Source organism: Orbicella franksi, chromosome 5, assembly GCF_964199315.1.
Source record: "Orbicella franksi chromosome 5, jaOrbFran1.1, whole genome shotgun sequence".
Lineage (NCBI taxonomy): Eukaryota > Metazoa > Cnidaria > Anthozoa > Scleractinia > Merulinidae > Orbicella > Orbicella franksi.
The window spans coordinates 32698728-32722778 of NC_138149.1; the positions used below are offsets into that span (position 1 = coordinate 32698728).

Sequence of the window (24051 nt, forward strand, 5' to 3'; positions counted from 1 at the left end):
CAAAATACTAGATAGAAGATTGTATTCACCAATAGGATGTTGCTTGGCTAGAAGACGATCATTTTTTCTAATTTTCCATACATTTGTCTGTAATTTTTTTTCCCGCGAACCGCGTCTACCCAGCCAAATGTATGGAAAATTAGAGAAGACAAATGTATGGACAATTAGAAAAATTAACTGAGTGCCTTCTAGCCAAGCTACATCCTTCAAACGATATGAACTCACCAGTCGCAAGAACTGTGGAGAAAATGAAAATGGTCTGCAAAAATCCCTTCATTTTGTGTCCTTCTCTAACTCCGAACTCAATCAAAGAGTCATCAAAGAAGACTCAACAAAAGTGGTCTGCACGTCCACTTCACAAGCACTGGCACGAAAGTTATTGAACGTCATTCAAACTTCAGCTTCTGATTGGCTGAATGATGCCAGTCCGCGCGCTTGGCGCGTTCCCCTGGTCCCCCATAAAAGACAAACAGGACGCCGGAGAAATTTTGAAACGCAGCTTTATTTCTATGGTTAGGCCTACCGTCCACACTAATCCGACACGAAAACGGAGCTTTTCGAAAACGTCCTTCAAACCGGAGGAATTTGAAAACGGCGGCTTGTCGTTGTAGTGTGAACAGCAAACATATTGAAAACGGAGCTTTTTGAAAACGACGACGTTGCAACATACATGTGATTTCCCTGTCATTGCTGCGTTTTTAAATTCCTCCGGCGTAGTGTGACTTAAAAATTATTTTACAAGCCGAAACAGTTGGTAAATATTGTACAATCTGTTAGGCAACGAATTGGTAATTTATACATTTAAGTCCTTGGCTATAAAACACAATATCATTTGCAGGTATTGGGGAAAACATTATTCTTGTCGAGGGGAAGTTGGGCAATTTTTTTCAGCAAATATATTTTTTTCATCATGACAATTGGAGAGGACTTTTTACCTCTTTACAGTTTCCAAGAATATTTTTTATTTCACATGCTTTAGGTTTTTTTTTATCACACAGCTGGCTTGATATTTTGTATCTTGGTTTCACTATACATATTAAGATATTTTCTCCACTTCTCCTTTCCAAGAAATATCCAGTTCTCCTCTCTCACAAAAATTAAACAGCTCTTCCTCAGTGCTTATAAATTCCTCTACAGTGAGCTTTGAAGTATACTTTTAATTTAAAAATTCAGCTTAAGTTACTGTTTATCTTTCAAAGACAATTCGAATTCTAGCACATACAATATAATGCAATATTGATAATGTCAAAATTTTCACAATATAATATATTCATGTGTAGTAAATTTTGCACCACCGGCAATTTTTTTCCCATTTTCATTTACTAATATCTACAGAAAATTATGTTTTATGGAACAAATAAACAAATAAAACCTTTGAAACTAAAATACTGACCACCAAAACAGTATGATAAAAATTCATAGATATCATTTCCATCTGTAAAACAACTCAAAAGAATTAAGTAAAATTCCTTCACATTTACCATTTGTCAAATTAGTGAAGAAAAATAATTGATGTTGTTTTTTGTTTTTTCATATAGGTAAAAACAGTCTACCTCATAAATGACTATACCGCATTGTATTAAAAACATGGATATGCATAATATATGACATATTCCCCTGGGGCAGGAAATTAAGGATTTGATTGCATAAATAATCAGCAATCAAAGCCAAAACAGAATTAAGCTAAGTGAAATTATATTATCCACCGTAAATAATTCTAAATCTATAGATGGAAGATAATTTCAGGTATTTGTCCAGCGGATACAGAAGTACCATTTGGGCTGTTATGTTCAATAAATGTAAATGTTACACCCTCTGTCACCACAGTCGCGAATCCATCCCTTCCACTTTGAGAACAAGGTCCCTGCATGAGCAGGTTAATTGTGTACACTACATTTTTCTCAATCAAATGGGCGCTATCAAATAAGATGTCGTGAAGTGTAGAGCCTGTATCAGATGAAAAAGCACTTTTACGCTCAGCCAGGACTTTGGTTTGTTTCAAAAGTTCCACACTGCTTGTATAGTCCCCTTCCATTTTGCTCGCTCCGTACACCGCTATCCCTTTCACATAAATAGGTCGGTCGACCATGAATTTTATCGCGTCGCATTTTCTTGTGTCGCAGAACCAGTCGTTTCCACAACAGCTTTTGAATCGAGAACATCTCAAAGTTTCCTTTAGCATCGTTCCTCTGGGAGTTCGTGGAATTTTAGAGAATTGAAGTTTTGTTTCCATGCTAGAGAAGAAGTACAAAAATATGTTGGTTGTTTCTTCGTATGACAGCATACCTGATCTTGCAACTTCGTCGGCGAATTCTAACGGAGACATCAAAGGAAACCTTATAAATTTCATGGCCTGAGAAGACACTACCCTCTTATTGTCAGCAGTCGCTTCAATACCTTGCCGAAAGCATTCATTCTCGGACCAAGAATTGACGGCTTTGAACATTTGAATTTCTTTGGCCGATATTGTGTTTCGTTGTACAAGAAGCGACAAGGTTTCTACATCAAGGTCTGGAAATGCCTCCGACTCTAACACTTGAGTTGTATACGAGTCTATCATCTCCCAGCATCTTTCTTGAAGTGTCTCTTTTCCCAAATACCTGGCATGACAGAGAACCGTTAAGGCATTCTCCGGGTTCAAACTCGCCTCAACAAAATTTATGCATTTGGCTGCAAGAAAAGGTAACATGTACTTTTCTGCCAAATAAAGCACACCTAGGGCATTATCTAGAGTCAAAACTGCTTCGTCTGTGTACACGAAACGCAGAAGTTCCATGAAGCACTCGACCTCGGAGTCACCAACGGCTACGTCGGACTCTTGCTCGGCCATTCGACCGTAAAACATGGCGAAAAACACCGGACTACTTATGGCCAAAACGTATTTATGGCCCGGAATGCGAACTTTATCTTTGCCCACCAAGAAGTGCACATCGCTAAGTATCTCGTTGTTAAACATGAGCTCGTTTCTTTCTCGCACTGTCGCTGCTTTGAGCTGGCATTTCTCGAAACTTGGAATCTCACTCGCGGACGCCATCTTTGTTGTTGTTCGACGTTGTGGTCGGGAATTTTTTGAATGAACAAAAGATTATGTAACCTCGCTTTGATTTCTGGGTAAGTAATTAATGAATGTCACGCAATATTGCTCGACACACGATCCTCTGAAACAGAACGAAAGTCACGATGGACGACTTGATAAAGATAATCATGTGATATCCTTCAATTTCCATCTGATGGATAGTGAAAATCCATAAATTGCATTTGAGAAGCCATCTTTGAGAGAACGATTCCCAAAAGCTTACGAGGGCGGTGGCTTTTCACCCACACAAATTCTCCGCCGTGAAAAGAATGACAGTCTTTGTACGACTTTGTACGATTCTAATTTATACGGTCGGTTTATTTAAAGTAAAAAGGCGTTGCCTATTGTCTAGAAAACCGGTTAGTCGACTAACCGCAAGGACCTAAAAATATGGGTCACTTGGAAAATAGAAGACGAAAATATTCGATTCTGTGTTTTCTTGGGCAATCATCGATCATCACTGCTAAAATAATTATTCAAGTGTTCCCAGTCACTTGTTTCCAAATTTCGCCGCTTTTTCAGCGAAATCAAAATTCAAATTTACGGCATATTTACGAATTTACAAATATCTCCAGGACACGAAATATTCTGTCTCCCCACAATAACCCGTTTCTTTTACATGGAAATATTTTTCACTTAAACGATATTTTACGTGTCCGGGTCGAACGTAGCAATAATATTAAAGCAAGTGGGAGATTTGATTTACACGAAACATTTTACGTGGTAGACTTGTCGTAAGCTTGCCGCATTCGACAAGGTTGGACCGTCTATTAAAATCATCACGTTTTTTCGCACCTGAGGCGCATTAAGCTGCCACGCTCATCGACTACTGGCCTGTTTTGCACTGTGCCTGCGATACACTACAGCAGGCCCTTCCATTATATTGTTCGGAGCTCCTTCCTCACAGTTCTTACAAAGGAAGCGCTTTGGACTCCCCTCGGGCTTTGACTCAAGAGAGTTATTTCAATCAGTAACGAGTTACTTCAATCCCAACCCAGTTTACGTTGTATCGTTATTAGGTCTTTCAGCCGGTAAGCAGGTTTTCTTTTAATTTAATTTTAATTTTCTTTAGTCCGGTGCATGGTCGTTAGTACTACGCAACTATCTATATTGGCCTCGAAATAAAGCGTAAAAGAGTTTGTTTACACAGCTGAAAACGTTTTCCCCTACCCGATGATTTGCCATATTCTCATCCTCATTTCAGATAAACTTCATGTTGCTGGCATTTTGCTGTTACGCTCGGTTCTTGGAAAACACCAATTGAAATTTGTCAACCAGGAATTAAAATACTGCATATCACTCCATTGCTGATTATTTTAAGTTATTCTTTCAAGAAAACTGAAAATTAAAAAAAGCGATTTGAGCTCAATACAAATCCTTGAAACAGGTCACGTTCATAAAATGGTTATGTAACAGTTAATTAATGGTCTCCGTATACTACCTGGGTTATCTGCTAAATTGACATTTTCAGTGCTCGTTACTTGTCATTGCAGGAAATACCAAGCGTCTTTGAAAGTCTGATCTTCAATTTGTCAAAGGGTCCAGTTTTCTTTAAAAAAAAACAAACAAACATGGAGTAACTTCCTCCAGTAAGATAGATTAAGACCGGTCGGGTTTTGCTCCTGAAGTCCACCGCGCGATTGGAAAAGTTAAAAATTATGCAAGCCCCTCCCTATAGATGGTTTTTCCTTTGCTTCACATTCAGTATATTCGCGTCGCTCTGGAAAAAGTCCTCAAAAGTGACTGAAGTTTCATATTCTATTTCCCTCCGCCAGAAAATATTTAATTTTAGTTCAAGAGCCAAGCGCGGGCGGAAAACGTGGAAGTCTATATTTTAATCTCTTGTAACGCAAAAGGTTTTCGATAGGTTTTAACACCCTTTCATTCCTTGATTGGATTTAGTGATCTTATTCAAGTACATCTTCAATTTGAAGTTGAGTTAGAGGGTTATTGCATTAAAGGTAGAAATTTACGATATTTGTTCCTAACGGGGGTGTAAGGCCATGCTGTAAACATGACACATTTTTAATTAACACTATCTCAGTCAAATGGAAATTTGCGTAAAGATGATTTAAATTCCACCATACTGTGAAGAACAATCGAGTCTCTTTCGTATTTCAAATGCATTACAAGTTTTAAATTCTCGTTTTCCTTCGCGTGCAACACTTTGACAAGTTATCGTAATTGCTTTCTCCATTAAGTAATAAGACCATCAACATTTATCTGATAATTACTCATCCTTGTTCTCAAAGACATTTTAAAGTGCATAAGTTATTTGCGATAAGTGAATTATCAAGAAAAGACATTCAGCCTCTCGTTTAAAATGAGAGTGTTTGTAAAAAATCACTTTAACTCTCCGCACGTGAAAGGAACTGACGGTGCTGTTTATCTTTAAACTTTCCGAAGTCTCTTGTTTAAAGGTAATCTGTTAGGTTCACGTTTTAGGACCTGCGTTTTTGATGAAACAAATTTGTCGTAAAAAAGGAATTTTCGTTACTGAGCCCGGACCCTCGAGAAATGTCTAAAAACATTCTAAAGTGACACGACAGTGATTTTAAAATATGAAATGAATGGTGGCCGCTTCTCCTGAATTATGTGCCTGTAATTTTGCTGTTATCAGATCGCTCCGCCAAGTTTGACAGACCAATAGTTAAAGTAGTGGATTATTTAGGGTCGTGTTTGCCTTAGAAGTCAAAACATTTGCAAACTTCAGCCCCACCTACGCCAGATAAATATACCTGAAACCGTCAGAAATGTTCTTCCCTGAGATAAACAGCGGTTGACGTTACATATACAGAAGCCTTTATAAGAGAACGGGTGTTACAGAGTTAGGAGGGGGGTGTTCTTGAGTCAGAGCCGGCCGAATCTAACGACAAGCGAAAAAAAGTTGATTTATAAATCTCGAGAAGAAATGCCTTCTTTAAAGGTAAGAATTCATCTTGCATGGTCGCACAGAAGCGTGATGCTGTATTCAAAGCTATGAAAAGTGATGCGGGAGGCGAGGTGGCCTCATGGACGGATCGAGCGGTCCGGGTTCAAGCCCTGGCCGAGGACATTATGTTGTGTTCTTGGGCGAGACACTTAAGTCTCACAGCGGGTATCGACGAATTTAATGCTGGGGGTATCCCTGCGACGGACTAGCATCCCATCCTATCTTGTTATTATTATTGTTCAGGGAGGAGTAGAAATACTCTTAGTCACTTCATGCTACAGAAACCGGAGATAAGCGTCGACCTGATGGGCCACTTGGCTCGTATGCAGACTTTTTTTCTTACCTATAAAAGTAATGTTTAACGGTAAGGGCCTTGTACGCGCAGCACTATCAGAGCAAGTAGCTAACTCGCTAGTTGCCGGTACAGGTCGCCTTTAATGGATCTTAGGTTGACTGATTGCGGAAACGTGGAATAAACCATAGCTTTGACATGAAAACTCTCGCGAAAGAGGTTCCTCAGCACCTGTAGGTTATTTAGTGTCTTTTAACAGCTAGCGCTGCTAAAATACACCCAAACACGCTGCCGATTACTGATGCAAAAACTAGTTACATATAGCTTTTGCGACAAACCATACGCTTCGCGCTCCAGTGTAGATTAAGAGCTTAAAAAAAAGCCAAATTAAACATAAGATCGAACTATTTCTCTGAGTATTATGAAAACCGATCCGATTAAATCGTAGCACCGTGATTATTAAATAAAACCCAACAGCTGGTGTCCAACATGACCAACATGGGTCCAACATCTCAGTACGGGATGGTAGACATGGTAGTTTGACCGCTTTATTGAAAAATGTTGTTACTTGTGAGAGGACAGAATCAGAGGTCCACACTGACAAAAAGTTTAAAACAGAAATTATAACTGAAGAAAATCATAACGGAAGAAAAAAGTAATTGTGACTATTAAAATTGTGGGTATTAGGCCGAGAAATAGGATTGCAGCGCTCTTTGATCACATGTACACCTGAATAAAACCGTCATAGCAAGCTTAGGGTATTAATTTTAATTAACATGATATCTTCCGGCCTCTTCTTAACTTTAATATGTTCAACCTACATGCCAATCAGGAAATGGGAAGAGATTCTCGATAACAGACGAATGTAAATGAAGTTTGACACCCATGTCTTTTGCTCTCTGCCTGAAGTGTTGCCTATGTGTGGTTTCATTGAATAAACTCAGATTATATTGTTATGTACTGTACTGTTAATCAAGTTTTATAAACAAGAACTATGCAGTATCTGCTCGGCTATCATGTTACTGATGTTGTTCAGTTTACGGATTTTCCTGCCAGGGTTTGAGGTGGTGGTGAGGGATGGGGTGATTGGGGTGGGAGAAACCCTTGGAACGAGGTTAGATACACATTTTAGTCAGGCGCAGCGAAAATCAAGTCATAACTTTACATTCACAGTCAGTCTAATCCATTTTTATGTATCTAGCTCCTCCATGACGTTGTTTCGAGTTTTTCGTTGGATGTTTCGTTCACTGCGTAGCTGACGGTGCCTTGCGTGAAGGTGTCACACAGGAAACCTAAAACGTCGCGCGTGTTGAATCATCGCGTGACAAGACTAGAGCGTTCTGAAATACCAACCTGGAGAAAATGTCTACCTACAGGTCACACGAGCAAGACACGAGCAAGACAACTGACTGCGATAACAGCTATTTAAATGTTACATAACGTTCCTTAATTAATGGCAAAATCGTCAAAAACGCGAAGACCTACAGGTTTCCCATACATTAAACTGCTTTTCCTCACCTTGTCCAGTACAAACTTGAGTTTCATTTAATAATGACACCAATATGTTGACAATCCGATAAAAATGTATTGTGCCGTCCGCGTGTTCAAATATAGACTTGACATATACCTCTAACGCCGATGATACCTTGACTATTGCAAGCAAAGCCCGTTTGAGAACTGTAAGAAAGCCATCATAAAACTTCACTTGCAAGTGCGTGCAATGAAGCGACAGAATAAGTCAAAATGGAAAGATCCATTAATGATTAAGGAGGTTTTATACTTTCACTGCTGTAGCAAGGGGCGCGCCTGATCTCAATGATAGTTTGCATGTTTTCGTTACAGAGTTGTAATACACGACATTGCATAGGGGAAGAGGGAGAATAGGAAAGAAAAAGAGTCTGGTGTAGAAAGTGTATTAACTATGTCACTTAAGTTTTTTGTATTATAGATCGTTCAGGGAGCAACCTCAAAATTCGGAGGTCTCTTCATTACTTTCAGACTCAGATTTTTGCGTTGTTCTTGGGAGAGGAAATGCGCTGGCAACATCCTCGTTTTGTTACTTCACACCGAAACCGAAACCAGTATTGTTAAGCCGGTTTCGTGCTTAGGGATTTCAACAATAATAATTGTCACAAGTTGTTAATTTATAACATCTTTTCTCTCTCCCTCTTTCAGAGGATTCCATTCCTTCTAGCTATCATTCTTACGCTGACCGAAGTGACTGCGGGCTTTCCCCAGCCGATTGACGTGTTAGGTCCAAGTGAGGAGGAACATGTGTTTCCGCCTTTGGAATCAACTAATGGCACTTTAAAGTAAATAAACTTTCATTTCTAAGGGAGATGTAGTATCGGCTAGACTAGACTGATCACAGGTATTAAAAATTAGCACTTTCTCGTGATAAAACGTAAGTCATAATCCAGGTAACGGTCTAACTGTATACTGCGTTCACTAGTGGTCAGTTTTAATTCTTACAAATTTAGTTGATGTAAGGAAAGAGCGACCAAGAAAATAGGTCCGCAATGCATACTTCGATTTCGTGCATGCCAAGCTGATCGTGTATACATTGTATTTTTCAGCATACTCTAACCTGGAAAAAATACATAATGAATCTGTCCGCCATAAAACATGTGTACATGCAGTCTACGTACACTTGTACTGTTTACTTGAAACATTGTTTCGTTTGGATCGGAAGCAATGTGCTGTTTTCAATAGAATAGTATTAAATAGCAGCGTGACGGCATATAACCTCATACGCAAAAGTTCTTTGGGCTATCTTCCTCCCAAGATTGCGTGACGTGCTCAAAGAGCGTTTGCGAAGGAGGCTAGTATGCATATGATTTGGTCAGTTAAGCAACGAACAGCATAGGAAGCTACTGATGCTTTGCGGACCTATTTTCTTGTTTGATTTGACCGTACAAATTCAAGCTTTGTTAGAATCTAGCAATACATTCCCGACTTTCTTTTGTACAGCTCCCGCTCTCATGTTGCAAAACGATTCCTAGACGACACTCGCGCCTGCCAAGAGATCTACTCACGACTGGACCCCCAGAAATACTTCAACAGTAAAGATACCTTCATTCCCAGGTTTGCCTACAGCGTCAAATGTGAAGGCACTCCAAGCGACCCTCCGGCCTGCGGTGTGACGGGTGGGAGGATGCGCTGTTTGACAAGAACAGGACGCGTGGAATTCATGCGTATACCGAGCGGGATTGGACAATGCCTCAGGCGCAGGCGCGTGGTGATTTCCGACGTGCCTGTAGGATGCTACTGTGTGTAAGCTACCTAAAGCGTCCAGGAGCACTCCCCTTACTTAATTTCCCTTAAAATGTCACTATTTAATGAAATGTTCAATGTAAAGTTCCTGAGACCAAAAGCGGCTCCTGTTATCTAAGGTATACAGAGTAGCGAAGTTAAGCAAGTGTCACACATTTTGCCAACTCAATTTAGATTAAATTAAAAGCGTCTATCACATCATTTAGTTTCATTTTCTTGTAAACTACTGTTTTAGTGGACACGCATCACACTTATGTCTATAGTCGCCAAGTTTGAAATCCTTCCGGCGTTATTTACAGACGCTTTTAATGAAGCTTCCGTCGCATGAAAGTAGAATAAAGTCCCTGGTTTCTTGAATGAAGCCATTTTGTAAAGACACGTAGAGGCTGCACATTCCATTGCCGTACAGCGAAATCTTAATCCGTGTGAGTTTGACGGAGAACACGGCGTTGTCAGCCTCGGAATCCACCTCTCATGCAGCTAATGGTCTTTTACAACTTCACGCATGCGCTTGGCCTTCCTGGTGGAAAGGTACCAAACTTCAAAACTGAATCGGGATAAATATCCTAAAATTTAACCTTTCAAAATGCTAAAAACTGTAAGTACCTGGGGAAAGATTAAACCAAATCGTAGCATTCAAGACGTCTAAGTAAAACGGAAGTAATGCTCCGTAGCTTTCATTTGATTGGTCACAAATGAGGGTTTTGTGTGCAGATTCAATCTCGCTCTCAGGGTCTCATCTTCCAGCCCTCCCAGAGCGGAAGGGAGACCCTGGGAACAAGGTTGGTGTAGACTCAAATGTTTTTTACTCTGGATTTCGATAGCACAGCTTACACGAGGTTTCAAACAGATGGGAAAACACAAAACTTTGTGCCCCTCTAACTCGTTGATAGCCTGACAGAGAACCTAATTTGTTCATTTAAACTTCGACCGTCCAAACCCAAGAAAGTTACTCGGTTACGGATGTTTCAACCTTATGTTTAATGATCCTTTACATTATTTCATGAATCAAGTACTAACTATACGTTACATGAAAAAAGAATCAACTACTCCTTTTTAGTAGCATTTCATATGCAGGCGAATTAATAATCAGGTGACATTTCGAGTTTCACTCTTATAGTTAATACGAAAGTAACCTTCGGTTACCGTTCTAAGGCCAAATAGAACAAGAACGAGAGTCGATAAAAATAACGGACCCACGAGAGGTAGACTTCTACAGACTTATATTTCAGCGCCTGGTTAAACGAGCTGCGACTGCGCGAGAGCCGTAATGAAGTCCTTGTCAAACCAGAGCGCGCGTTAGTTAGCGGTCAAACTGGAGCGAGAGTTCGTTCTTTCACCAATTCTTGTTTTCGTTCTATTTTTGCCCATCTAAACCTACAAAACTTACATACATTCTAAGAACTCGTTTTACAAGCACTCATTTTATACGTTACTTCAAGTTAAAAATAGTGTATGTTTCACATACTCTTATAAAACTAGACTATCATTTTAAACTGTTAAACTTCTAGTTTATATTATAACCTACAATACATAGCTATGGTGAAAATACTTTAAACTTCAAGCAGGCCTTATTGTACTTTAAAACTAAGCTCTAATAGACATTAATAACCTAAGACACTCTCACTACCGCAATGAATTCCTGTACTTCAACACCGAAAAATAAGAAACGCACACCAATCAGAATAATTAATCCTAAGTATGCAAATGCATGACCTCGCATTGCAAGGAACCTTCTTGCGGATCACGCTCTTTAGTGAAAGCGCCCAGGTAGTTCCTGGTAGTACATCTGACTCAGAGTTAAATCTCGAAAAACTGCTCCACGCGTCCATAAACATCCACCCTCCAGCGGTAAGGCTGCCAGTTGTCAGTGTCATGCGCACGGACAACTCTGACTGCTTGCTCTTCGAAACCAATCTCTGCGCGAACATTCAACGGCGTTCCATCTTCACGAGTTAAGGTGAACGCATCGAGGTTTAGCACAGACGCAATCTGCGAAATACAAAGAAATGCAAACTGGTCACAACGTGTCGTTCCCCAACGTCTGAGAACAGAAGAAGTACGAGCTATTGGTCGAAATCTGGCAGAGTAAAAACACTCAATACATCAGTTTTGTTTCTCGTAACCCAATCAGAAAAGTGCGAGCAGCTATCACACAGAATGTTTTTTTTGGAAACTTTACATCACGTTCTCAAGCGCACGGAGGCCACGGAATTTTTTTTTAGGCGGGGAGGAGGGAGCGGGGAACGTTATTTGAGGAAGATGAGTGGTAGAGTTTTAGAGGTATACCGGACTCCTTTGCCCCAAGTGACCAATAAAAAAGGTACAAAGAGTGTAGAAGGTTGTCATACATTGCCATGATGCTCTCTTCCCAGGTTGCCGTAGGATGTACTTGGTCTTTCTCGGATGGTAAAAACCAAATTCCCTTCGCTGTCCTTTATGTGAAGCTTCGTAAGATCTGAGATTAACAAAATCGAGTTCTAATTAGCAAATATACTCTCTTCATGTATTACCTTGTATATTTTTTAATGTTAGTTATTAATTAGTAAATTAATTAATTAATTAATTAATTAAATCATTAATTAAACAAACAACAAGCAAATAGATATTAAATAAGAGACCGACATTCCTCGAAAAGTGAAAGCAGTTAAACTACACGAGAAAGAGGTTTGATGTTTATGGTGTAGAAAAAGTTCAAATTCGCAAAATAATGTAATAATATCTTGTTAATTATTGGTAGCCAGTGGAGTTCCTTCACGGTGACAAGTCATGTGCTCCAGTAAACAGCAATGCCTTGCAGTTTTTAGGTTTGGTGAGAATTAAGCCAAGACTTTATTGACTTGTATATTGAGCAATGTTTGCCATAATTCTCTGTCATACAGTTGGAGTCTTAACAGGGCTGTGCTCTAAAAGTGCCTGAGTGCCACAGGTGACTACCTTCTGCCTTTGAGCGACTGGAAAAACTTACTTTTTTCATATAAGCTTAAGTGCTATCTGTTCCTATTTAGGGTCAAGTAATAAGTTTACCTGTTATGGAGTACAACCATTCTGGGGTAGCAAAGGCTCCTGAAAGGGGCTGGGTGCTAGACATGTCTGCATCACCAAGTAGCTGACCTACAGTTGAACAAAGAAAACGATGTTATCATAAAGACCTACGGCTTATAGGCAGAGGGTGGCATGGGCAGGGCAAGAGGGGAGGGGAGAGAACAACCTCAATACTCATTTAGGATGACGACAGATCTCAACAATGTGAATACAAACTTTCTGAATGAGGAAGTACAAGACTGAGACTATGCAGCCCGGTTGTCTTATAAATCTTAGACTTTCGACTATTATTTTCTTTGGAGTTTCTCCTGTCAATCCAAAACTATAAATAATTTGTGTTTTCAAGTATTTCAATGCAAGTTTGTAAATTAAAATTTATTTCATCACTCAGAGTTCATCTCCACTAAGGGAAGGTTTTTGGTTATTTTGAACAACCAGGAGAATTCCACGCACGTACAGAAACAAGACATCAGTGAATACAAAATACTGCACCTATGAACTGGCCAACATTGAAATCTTCGCCTTTCAGAAGGTTGATGTCATTGTCATTAACATCAGCGTTTTCCTCAATTTCGTTCAAAACTCTGTCCAAGTCCTGACCTTCAAGGCTGAGAAATAGCTCTGATAAACAAAAGAGAGCACACGGAGATGATCTCAATTATGGCCATTGATCTTTGACAGGAAGTACCATACAAGTTTAAAGATCTCACTCAATTTGCTTTCTTCAAAAGTGTTAAAAACTATGTTCTATCTCAACAATATCAAACGTAAGTTTCCACAATTCTTCTAGCTCTTCCCTTCAGTAATCCGTCATTCTACTCCCATGTTTTTTTTAATGTTCACTCAGACGAGATGGAGGATAGCTCCATAACCTCTCTGTTCTATTAGCCTCCATGCACAAACTATATAACAATGTCACCTTTAATTGTTTTATATGAATCTTTTTTTCTTTTTTATGCTAATATTGTAATTTCAAAATGTAAGTGGAAAATAAAGCGAAGTTGAAGTTGAAGTTGGAAATTATTAGCTGCTCTGATGTTATTATTGTATGCATTATAAAAGTAAATTACAACATGAACATGCAACACCAGTCACTGCAATTATGCTGATGGGTAATACCCACGAGGTGCTAATCAGTATTTTAATTGAGGGTGTCCTTTCATGTTGTTGAAATCTTTACTGTGTCATGAAGGGTGATTTCCAGATTTCCATAACCCGTTTCAGACTGATCTTTGTAAAATCTGTACTCCACACCATAGCCTGAAGCTGTATTTGACAGCATTTCGTCAACTCAAATAACTCTTCTTTACTCACACATCCAGTGGTACATTCTGTAAAATGTTAGGTAAAGAGGCACCATCTCGGCCATTTTCTAGGTATAAAACAGCTCAAGAACTATACCCTTTGGAAGGAAATCATCCCCATTAAAGCCAGGGTCAGAGAGGGGGAGGGGGTTACTTTCAACAAGGAAAGCTATGAGCAAAAACAACCTGGTCAACTCAAAAGATCCCTCCCCAGTAAAATCACGCAAAATGTAAGAGAACAGTAAGGAGAATTTTGATGCTTTGTTCTTACCACTTTGCAATGACTGCAGTTGCTCTTCTGCAGACAGGTCTAGGCCTTGCCATGGCCCTCCTATAAACATGGCAGCTTCAACCCCAAGTAGATCTGGCTCCTGGATGTCCCTGCTACTGTCATCATAGCCATCACGGGCTTTGCTGTCACTGTTGTTGTCGACGTCATCATCATCATCATTGTCCATCTCCTCCTCCTGATCATCATTGCAATTTCCTGCCTCACAGTCAGTTGTCAAGGCATCTGAAGACTGTTCTGACACTAGGGATTCCATATCACTGTCAGTTATCTCAGAGCTGAAGCTACCATCTTCGTCAAGCCAAATATCCTCTCGAGAGGGGAGTGGAATGTTTGAGACACATGGCACTGCAAATGTAAAGTACATTTTTGATCAATATGCTTTAGAAAGATTCTGTCATAACAAAAAAACCTCTAATAGTTATCCTACATCACGGGTGGACCTGAGGGGGGGGGGGAATTCAAGGAGTGGGCACCCCCCTCCCTAGGATGAAGCCTTCTTCTTTGTATTTGCTTTTAGAATTTGTTTACCTCACCAGTCAGTTAACGCCATTCCTTAGTGGTGCGTCCCCTCCTAAGAAAAATCCTGGATCCCCCCTGTACATGTATGCCTGAATGGGCAGAATCAGTGCAGCAGTGAATTTGGAAGAGTCTAAAATATTGTCCGCAATACTTCTGTTATTTACTCACTTTGTGTCAGTTTGACTTTCGACTAACTATACTTGAAATAAATGCTTAATGGACTTATTTACAACTTAACTTTGGCAAGTAGGGGCCTGTTTCTCGAGGGTCCAAAAAGTTTTCGCACTCGAAAAGCTGTAGCAAACTCTCAAACTTTTTGACTGTAGAGCTGTTTTATTCATGTATTTTTAATACAAACAAAGGTTCTCTTCATACAAGAAGTGTCAGGCGTATACACCTCTCTGTCTCTAAATACCGATTAACTAAAAATGGCTTTTTGGGCCTGAAAAGATTCTGGGGCTTTCGAGAAACAGGCCCCTGGTGTTTAATCAAAAATGGCACTTAATACTGTAAGTTAATAAAACAATACAATATGATAATACTAACCTGTCACAAACACTGGATGCTGTAGAAGTTCTGCAGCTGTAGCTCTCTCTGATGGTTCAAGAACAAAACCTTGGTTGAAAAAATCCTCAACTTCAGGGCTGCATGGAGGAGATTGTGGAGGCCGAGATGCTGTCCCAATCTGTGAGGAGATATAGAAAGATGACGAATGATACATTAATTGAATTTCAATGACTGTCAATGTTGCAGAGAACAAGAAGACATTCCTCAAACAGACTTCAGAACTTTTTTCCCTCAAAGGCAAGGACTAATCCAATCCAATCCAAGGACTATTCGTAGACTTTAAAAAAAAAAAACAACTAGCAATATTCAAGGACTTGTTCCTTCAGTCAAATGCAAAACTTGGGTAGATTGGGGGGGGGGGGGGGGTAGAGGACACAAAACACAGAATGTTCAGAAGCCCATTATACTTCACAGTCAGAGTTTATCATTTTTAACTGCTGTATTGTCAAAATCCTTTTGTTTTAGGCTTGCAATGTTTTTCTTCACTTTCACTTATATCAATATTATAATTATGTTAGCATCAATGTCTTATTTTATGAGGATTACCTTGAACAACAAAGAGCCATAAGAGAACTCCATCCAGGGAGGTTTACCCACCAACATTTGATAAAGTAAGCACATCAATTCCCAAATATCTGCACTGAATGAGTGCTGTTCACTGCGACAGACCTGGTGGGAAATATAAGATATATGTAAGTTCTGACCCTTCTTTCCAGCTTTAGTAGCATTAGACATGACTAGGAGTATTTCTACTCTTCCCTAAATGGGAAGCTAGACACCCTTTCACCCTGCGTGGGGTACAGGTTTGTAAGTATTCCTCTCTATTTCCTTCTGTCTTGGACTTCTCTCTGAAGATGCCACAAGTTAAAACCTGCTTTCCTCTCTATCCAGTCCACCATCCACAAAGTTCTTGCTTCCGTGGAGGTTTGACCAAAATGGTCATGGGTGTCAAAGAGACCTTCTCTCCCTTCAGCTTACTGAGTTTTAAGACTTCAGTGTATAATTTCTGAAATCATTCTCCTCCACTGAATGGGTGATTCACCCATCTAACCTCGCCATTGGCCCATTAGCTGGGTATTTACAGGATGTACAACAGGCCTTCATGGTTACCACAGTAAATCAGAGGACCAATTCTCACCCCAAATCACCCTGCCAAGTAATCTCCACTTTAATGGATGACCACTTACATGTACCACAACTAAGAAAAAGGGTTGGAATTTGATAGCCTGAAGGCCAAACAGGGATTTGAAAAAAGCAAGCCTCTTATCTGAACATGAACAGTACAACAAAAACAGTTCAATCACATTTACCTCTGGGGCCATGAAGGCTTCTGTACCTCTTGGGGAATTGTCCTGTTGATAGCCATCACACCAGATTGTTGTTCCAAAGTCTGCAAGCTTCACCTTCTCTCCTGTGGCATCTAAAAGAACATTTCCGCCTGTTCACAGATTTAAAAAAAATACTTTCAATTGCTGTTTTCCTGTGACATCCAGCAAATAAAAACAGAGCATGGTAATAGCAAACAAGATTTGGTGATTTCCAAGACATCCACATCACCGATGGAAATAAAACTTCACTGTCTCCAGACTGGAGACAAAATACATGCATGCCAACTGACCTTTAATATCACGGTGCAGCAATCTTCGAGAGTGCATAAACTCCACAGCAGAAGTAACTTTGCCCAGGATATAGACTGCATGGCCCTCATAAAGTTTTCCATACTCTTCCACAGAGCCCCCTAATGGAGAGATTATGATAGATGTACCACAAAAATAACAGTTACTGCTTACTATCTAAGCATCAAAGAGGGTTGTACTGGGGAATATTGGCTTGAGGTAGTGGCAATATGGACCTTGATCCAAAACAGAAATGACCAAGGGCCAATATTCCTCAGTAATACTCATGCAAACTATCAGTTTGTAAGACTACGTGGTTTATTATATGTCACTTGGGCCAAAATACACTGCTTATGCCCCTTTCCACAGAAATCTCCGCAATCTCTGTGGCCTAAAACTTGCCAAGACTCTTGGAAAGATCTTGTCCAAAATTGTGCACTGGGACTTTTGACGCATCATTCACATTTCTTACATGTATACCTATTTCCAAGCAGAAAAGTGACTTAAGTATTTGATTGTCAATCGAAAAATTGCCCTCTAAATCCATTTTGTTCATAGCACCTGACGAAAAATAAAATTTGTGTACCATCAATGGCGCATTTACTTGGGACTTAAACATGCCAGTTCAATGTCTTTTGTGTGGGAATCCCACAGGGCGACAGCCTGGTACAAACAATGTTCACAGGTATGGAGAAGTTTATAAGGGAACAAGAAGATCTGTTAGATTTTATAACCGCGCTTTTAAAATTTAACTGTTTTCTTAGCACTACAGTCACAACGGAGTGCACATTCCAAACCAATCCTTGACGATTCATTGATTACTGTAGACACCACATCACTTGATCAACACAAACTGTATTATTACACCATCAGTCGTAGCTGTTGTGAAATCTCCGATGACATAATAGTCTTAATCTGAAACTTTCTTTGGGATATGTATGGGCATGAAGATATGAACACTATTAACAACAGCTTTCTTTCTTAAAACTCAAAATTAAATTTAATTGTTTTTTCCCTCGAGTAAAGGGTTAGCAAAGAAGTCACATGAGTCACATAATTCAAGAATTGCGTTATCCACGGCTATCTTTAGCACGGTGGTTACTTTCCTACCAATGACGTAATCCTTGCATGTTCTGACATGTTCTTTGCTTGGCTTGCAAATATTTAATTTTCCTTCTGATCTATGAACTCACTGTGATGAAACAGCCAAAGAATTTATTTCATTTGCCTAAAACCACAAGAAATAATCGCAAAATTGCATATAAATTAATGACCGTCACTTCTGGCAAAATAAACTTGCAAAGTAAACACGATCTTATTTGTCACGTAGCGAAAGTGAAAGCTGCAACCTCAGCGCATTCCATGGCTGACATAATACCTTCTTTACACGTATTTATTGTTCCCTTTGAATCCAACACTTCGATAAAACCAAAAGAAAATATATTTTACCCACAGCAAAGACAAAAATATCCGCAAAATTGTCCGTACTTTAATGTTTCATCAGCTTTTGGCGAATAAACATCACACATTGTGTGACTCACAATTTGGCCGAGAGGGAGTTTGGGTCTGGTCACCGACAAAAAAAAAATAATAATAATAATAAACCAAGGGTGGAACATGAACCGTGCTCAGCCCATGGCTGCGTGGTTTAAAATGCATTTTTCTAATGACTTCCCCTATTGCTAGTAAATTACTTATTAAACAAAGCTATGCCATCATCATCATCATTTATTTGCCACATATAGTAATAATACTGAAAAAGCGGCGAGGAGACCCCCAAAAGAAGCCACCTGGCTTATAATGGAGGCCACCTCAGAAGTTCATATGTGAAGTTAAAATAACAGTCTCAATGAAAGTACTTTAATAAGGCTATACAATTTTTTTGTATGACCGTAGCTTTCACAGTGTAAATGTAGCCTGAAATAAGGACCCAACTATTTTAAAAAACTACCTTCCATATATTCCATAAAGATAACCACAGCATCTTCGTGTTTCACAGCACCATATAGCTCCAGTATGTTAGGATGCTGTCCGGAGATGCTGCCCCATGTGTCTATTTCCATCTGCTGAAATTGCCTCAAAGGAATCTAAAAATAAATGTTAAGAAAGATCCAAGTTTCACTAACAAATCAATGGGAACAATAAATGGTTGTTATTATCTTGGCATATGGATGAAATACAGTGGAATACCAATTTTTCAAGCCTTCAAGGGAAACGAAAATTGGTTAGAAAAATCAGATAGTTCAAGAAATCGGGGGTAAAATTATAGTGTTTTACTGAGGAGAGGGAAACGACTTTTGCTTTGACTTTTCAGTAGGTTGGAAAAAATGAGGGATTGAGATATCAGGATTCCACTGTAATTAACATTTGAAAGGAATTTATTTTAACAGCAAAAAATTAATAGACGTCACTGTTAGTGACAATCTTACCTTCTTAATAGCAAACAAAAATCCAGTTTTTGCATCTTCACAAAAATAACAGCGCCCACAAGAGCCTCCTCCGATGTATTTCACTCGCCTCCAATGAAAATCCTCAACATAGCTTCCATCTTCACCAACACTGAGTACATGCTGAAAAAAACAACATAAAAAGTTGAATGAAATATCAAGATATAAGTTACGAAACTGTACACTCTGGAACAACAAATTGTGCTACTAGATACACCGAAACAACAACATCAAATGATCTCTATTTTTTCAATACAAAATATTTAACATTATATATAACACAATGTTTAATTTCTGATGATCTTGTTTTAATGAGATGAGCTGTTTACTTAGGCTTTCAAGTTAACCTCCTCCTCATCGTTGGACAAGAGACATGTAGGAACAATTTACAATTTACAGTTTAGTTCAAGGGAGACCCAAAAAAAAAAATGAAAATTACTAAATAAATTCGTCCCCACCCTATGCAAAAACATATCAAGGAAACATATGAAACGTATCAAGGAAGCAGGTGTGGGAAGAGAATATTCTGAAATCTTTGAACTTTCCTCAATGTTACTGTACAAAGCAGATATATACAGTCAAAACAAATATTACAAGGAAGGCAGATGGCAGAAAGGAGCTGATATTCACATGATTACCTGATCTAGTGGCCAGATAACTTCCCCTTTTTCCTCCTGAGTAATAGGCTTCACCGTCTGCCTAATATCAGGCATACATGCTGCACTGAGGGGTGCGGTAGACTCCACTTTCCCATCACTTACATGCTGCTCAAGCCTAACTTGAGCATTAACAGTTGGCCCTCTGGCGACTTGGGCATCTGGTGATCTTTCCCTTGTCAACAGGTCAGACTGTTGCTCTGTGGCAAGCAGAACGTCTGGAGGTCTGTCAACATGGTACTGGTTCCACACCCCTGAGGACTCACCTAACGATTCTTCTATTGAAGATGTCAGACTTCCTTCACTGATCAGGGACTGATGATTCAGATTGTCGGCATCATTGGTATCGTGGACCTCTGATCTTGAACTGAAATCTGCCTGACACAGTTGTGCCATAAAATGCTGATCAACATGATCGCCTTTCTCAGGACTTGAGGTGGGTGTTGCTGGTGGGCTGGGCCTGAAGAATAACTCATCAAGCTTGTAAGGCCACTTCCTGTTGTTTGGTATTCTGTTTTCCTTCAAATATTCCCTGATGGCGTCACACTTTTGAACAACACAAGCTCCCATTGGGAGGTGGCATCTTGACGCATGGTAAAGGAGGGATTCTTTAAAGCAAATGCATTTTTTGCAACCTCCTAACACACGCATGTGGCAGTTCTGGGAGTGGCTGAGGTATTCCTGGATTTCCCGACAAGAAGCTTCACCACATTTCTTCCACTCATTCTCTGAATTTAAGAAGCGGCGGCAGCTGAAAGCTTTTTGCAAATGCTGTTCTGTTTCACGAAGATCAGTTTCTGGATGGCACTAAAAAAGAACACAGTTTGTAGTTATCAGAAGAGAATTACTTTTTAATTAATATGTGAGTGTATATTGGTAATAATTTGACCAGATTGGTGGAATGTACACCACAAATATATGAAGGGGGACTAACTCACTTCCTCATCTTGACACCATTTGCTTGTTGTATTGTATAAAAGAGTTGAATTGAATTGAGTTATTTCAGCTGTCCCTTGAAATTGACAATATCAACAAAGTTGGATGTCACAAGTTTATCCATGGTAATTATCAATGATTACTTAGCTTAAGTTTGCGACACAAACACCAAGTTATTATACCTGATCACTCAAGAATAATCCACCAGCCACCTCAGACTGCAGGTCATTAGATTGCTTTTGTAACTCACATGATGCTTCAGCAAACATTCTGGCTCCAGTCACATCAATCCTGAGGCCCTAAGATTTTATGCACAAGACTGATTAGAAACTAAGAGAAACAAGAAATATTGCTAGTCTATTGTAACATAACAAGCTTAGATGTAACATTTTGGAACTTGAGAAACATTATGGAATTATTACCATTGAGGCTGGAAGCTTAACCTGTGAAATGTGGCGCTTTGGTCTCCCTGGGGAGTACCCCAAGTAACTTTGTTGAAGCACATGACCCTAGACAGGGGTAGAATGAGGTGTGACTTCTGGAATGATACCATATTTTCGACAAAGACATTGGTTTCAAAATAATTACATCCAAGACAGCTACATTATTGTAGATTATTATAGCATCAGCTTGGCCTAACCTGGGCAGCTGACCTCTTAGCGCCGTCACAAGATGGTGCACTAACCAAAATGTTTTCAGTTATTGGAGGACTCTGTTCCTGCTCTTGATGATCGTCTTGTCCACTTTCTTTAGTTTCTCCCAAGTCTTCCACTTCACACTGACCATCACCTTGACAACCACCAGTAGGCAAATTACGCTTTCTGTCATCTTCACCATCATCTCCACCGCCACTGCTGCTATGGTGGTAGCTGGCACTTCCCTGCTTTGTTTTGGAGACCTGCGCAGCTGGTTTCCCTTCATCTGTGGGTGTCTGGCCTACTTTCTGGTTTGAAGTGCTAGTTTTATCTTTGCTGTTTCCAGTGTCTGAAGGGACTTTTGTTGGAGTACTCATGGAGTCTTGATTATGTGGGCAGTCTCCACCTTGATGGCTCTCCTCTTCTGGTTGCTGTTCCTGTTCTTCACTGTTGTCCACACTACACTGGCTATCTCCCTGGCAACCACCAGGAGGAACATTTCTCCTCGGCCCATCATCTCCATCATCCCCACCACTGCCACTACTGCTGCGGCAGTAGCTGTTACTTCCGGTTGGGCTTTTGGAGGCCTGCGCAGCAGGTTTCCCAGTATCTGGGATGGCCTGGCCTCCTTTCTGTCCTGAATCACTACTATTTCCTTGAGTGGTTTCTGCTTCTGAAGGTCCTTCTTCTCTTGACTTGACGGCTCCTGGCTGGTAGCAGAGTGAGTCAAAACATGTATGCTCCTCAGGTACTTTCATCGTTTTTCCAGTCAATGGCACCTGAAAGTTTACACTGTCAATGGAAACAAAATAAGTTTTTAGTCATTCAAATTTTCCAAAGAGCATATCTGACCCACCAATCTCCAACTGTACAAAATTTACAACGGCCAACTCTAACAACAACTTGCACCATAATTTAACTTGCTGAACAATTTCTATATGTTAAATGATTGTTTAGTTTGTGGTCTATAACTTCTGGACACAAAATTACTTATCTCCTCATAAGCCTTCAGTCAATCAACTCACATTACAAACTTCTCTTCAATCATATTTCTTCTATTTAACAATTAGATGTAAATAATAACAATTTTCTTTTCTCAGAAAATTTGTTCCGTTAAAGGAACATGTGTAAAATAAATCATTGGAGTTGTCTAACAAAGAAAATACCTACATCGTATAAATTATTTGAGAAAGTTTAATTTCTGTAATAAAGACCAACAACAATCGCGAAGGAAAACAGTCATTTCTCAGAAACCGACCAGTCAAGCTTTAAAGGGAAATTCCCAAATTAAAAAAATTCCCCACCAAAAAACTTGTTCAAAAATTCCACGTTCTAATGCAAAAACCTGGGAGAAAATTACACACAAGGAAAAGAAAGTAGTGTTAAATGCTTGTGTGCTGGAATTAAAAGCGTGCATATGTGTGCACGTGTCAGCGTTAGCAAATATTTTCGCAGACATGAGTTTGTTCTTACTCTTCTTCGCCTAATTCCGTTCCTTTGTTCGACGAAATCCCTGTTGCACCAGCGGTCAAAAAGGATGGAACTGCTGAAAAAGGCAAGAAGGAAAAATACGGAGGTGAAATTACGTGAAACAGGAAACAATTTAACTTAAGCTTAACTTCCATTGTTATTTTGAAACGTGCGAAATTCAATTACAGTGTAGTATTTTTAATTGCATACACCTACCATATCCCTGGAAAAAGCCAATGTCTTTCCTCTTTAAAGCAACCGCTATGTTCAGATTTTCGCCTCCAAATTTCGCTACCAAAGGTATAATGTCCTGAATTCCAAGCGACGAGATCTTGTACTTGTCTTGCAAATCGAAAGGATGATTTTTCAATGGCGGAGTGTGTGCTGTGTTTTCGACGGTCTTAGCCGACTCGCTTTCAAATGCAAAGTCACGATCATCGATTTCGATAAAAAGATTAGTATTTTTCAGTTCGCTTTTGCCACTGCTAAAAATATAAGGGTTGCCAACGTCATCGTCACCATCGTGCACCTCAGATGAGAGCGAAGAGTTTCTCCAGCTAGACACAATACTTCCTGTTTGCGTGGTAAGAAGAACCAAGAACTGAATTGCAGCGTAGAAGGCTTCAACGAACAAACCCAACAGTAACAAGGGATTGTGATTGATCAAGAAGGATACATTAAGGATGAAACTGCTAATAGTTTGCTCTGTTATGGACCAACGACCCCTTGGGATGGAAGCCATATTGACAATAAAGCAAAGCTGGCTTTTGCCTGCTCTTATTCCAACTGTCATGTGATCAATGACGAGTTGTCACGTGAAGGGGGAATCCCAGGATCGAAGGATCTCGTAAAATGTTAACCTTACCGTTCTCACGTGACGTCATCACATTCTTTAATCCAAAACTAAAGAGCCGCCAAAGTTTTTATCCTTATCAAGCATAAGAGGTACTAATTTTATATTTTTTTTTACAACTTTCCAACTCAATAGCGT

At 39.6% G+C, this 24051-nt stretch overlaps 2 protein-coding genes and 1 pseudogene across 3 annotated transcripts; 1 reads left to right on the top strand and 2 right to left on the bottom strand.

Annotated features, from left to right (window-relative positions):
• Positions 1–191: 191 nt before the first annotated feature.
• Positions 192–3276, bottom strand: LOC145487145 (BTB/POZ domain-containing protein 6 pseudogene; annotated as a pseudogene).
• A 2313-nt stretch (positions 3277–5589) lies between these two features.
• LOC145488319 (uncharacterized) lies at positions 5590–10469 on the top strand. Its single transcript, XM_081467158.1, has 3 exons — positions 5590–6002; positions 8476–8612; positions 9271–10469. The coding sequence occupies exons 1-3, from the start codon at positions 5988–5990 to the stop codon at positions 9575–9577; spliced, it is 459 nt and encodes a 152-aa protein (XP_081323284.1). The 5' UTR covers positions 5590–5987; the 3' UTR covers positions 9578–10469.
• Positions 10470–10545: 76 nt separating this feature from the next.
• On the bottom strand, positions 10546–23849 carry LOC145488318 (uncharacterized). 2 transcript variants are annotated; one of them, XM_081467156.1, is made up of 16 exons: positions 23277–23849; positions 23064–23133; positions 21596–22382; positions 21138–21254; positions 20002–20826; positions 19346–19486; positions 18868–19003; positions 16919–17038; positions 16611–16738; positions 15847–15969; positions 15280–15418; positions 14194–14559; positions 13111–13239; positions 12601–12687; positions 11925–12031; positions 10546–11565 (listed from the first exon to the last, which is right to left on the bottom strand). In XM_081467156.1, the coding sequence occupies exons 1-16, from the start codon at positions 23800–23802 to the stop codon at positions 11374–11376; spliced, it is 3993 nt and encodes a 1330-aa protein (XP_081323282.1). In that variant the 5' UTR covers positions 23803–23849; the 3' UTR covers positions 10546–11373. The 2 variants fall into 2 exon arrangements, with proteins under 2 accessions (XP_081323282.1, XP_081323281.1); XM_081467155.1 differs by having other exon boundaries at positions 23064–23136.
• Positions 23850–24051: the final 202 nt, after the last annotated feature.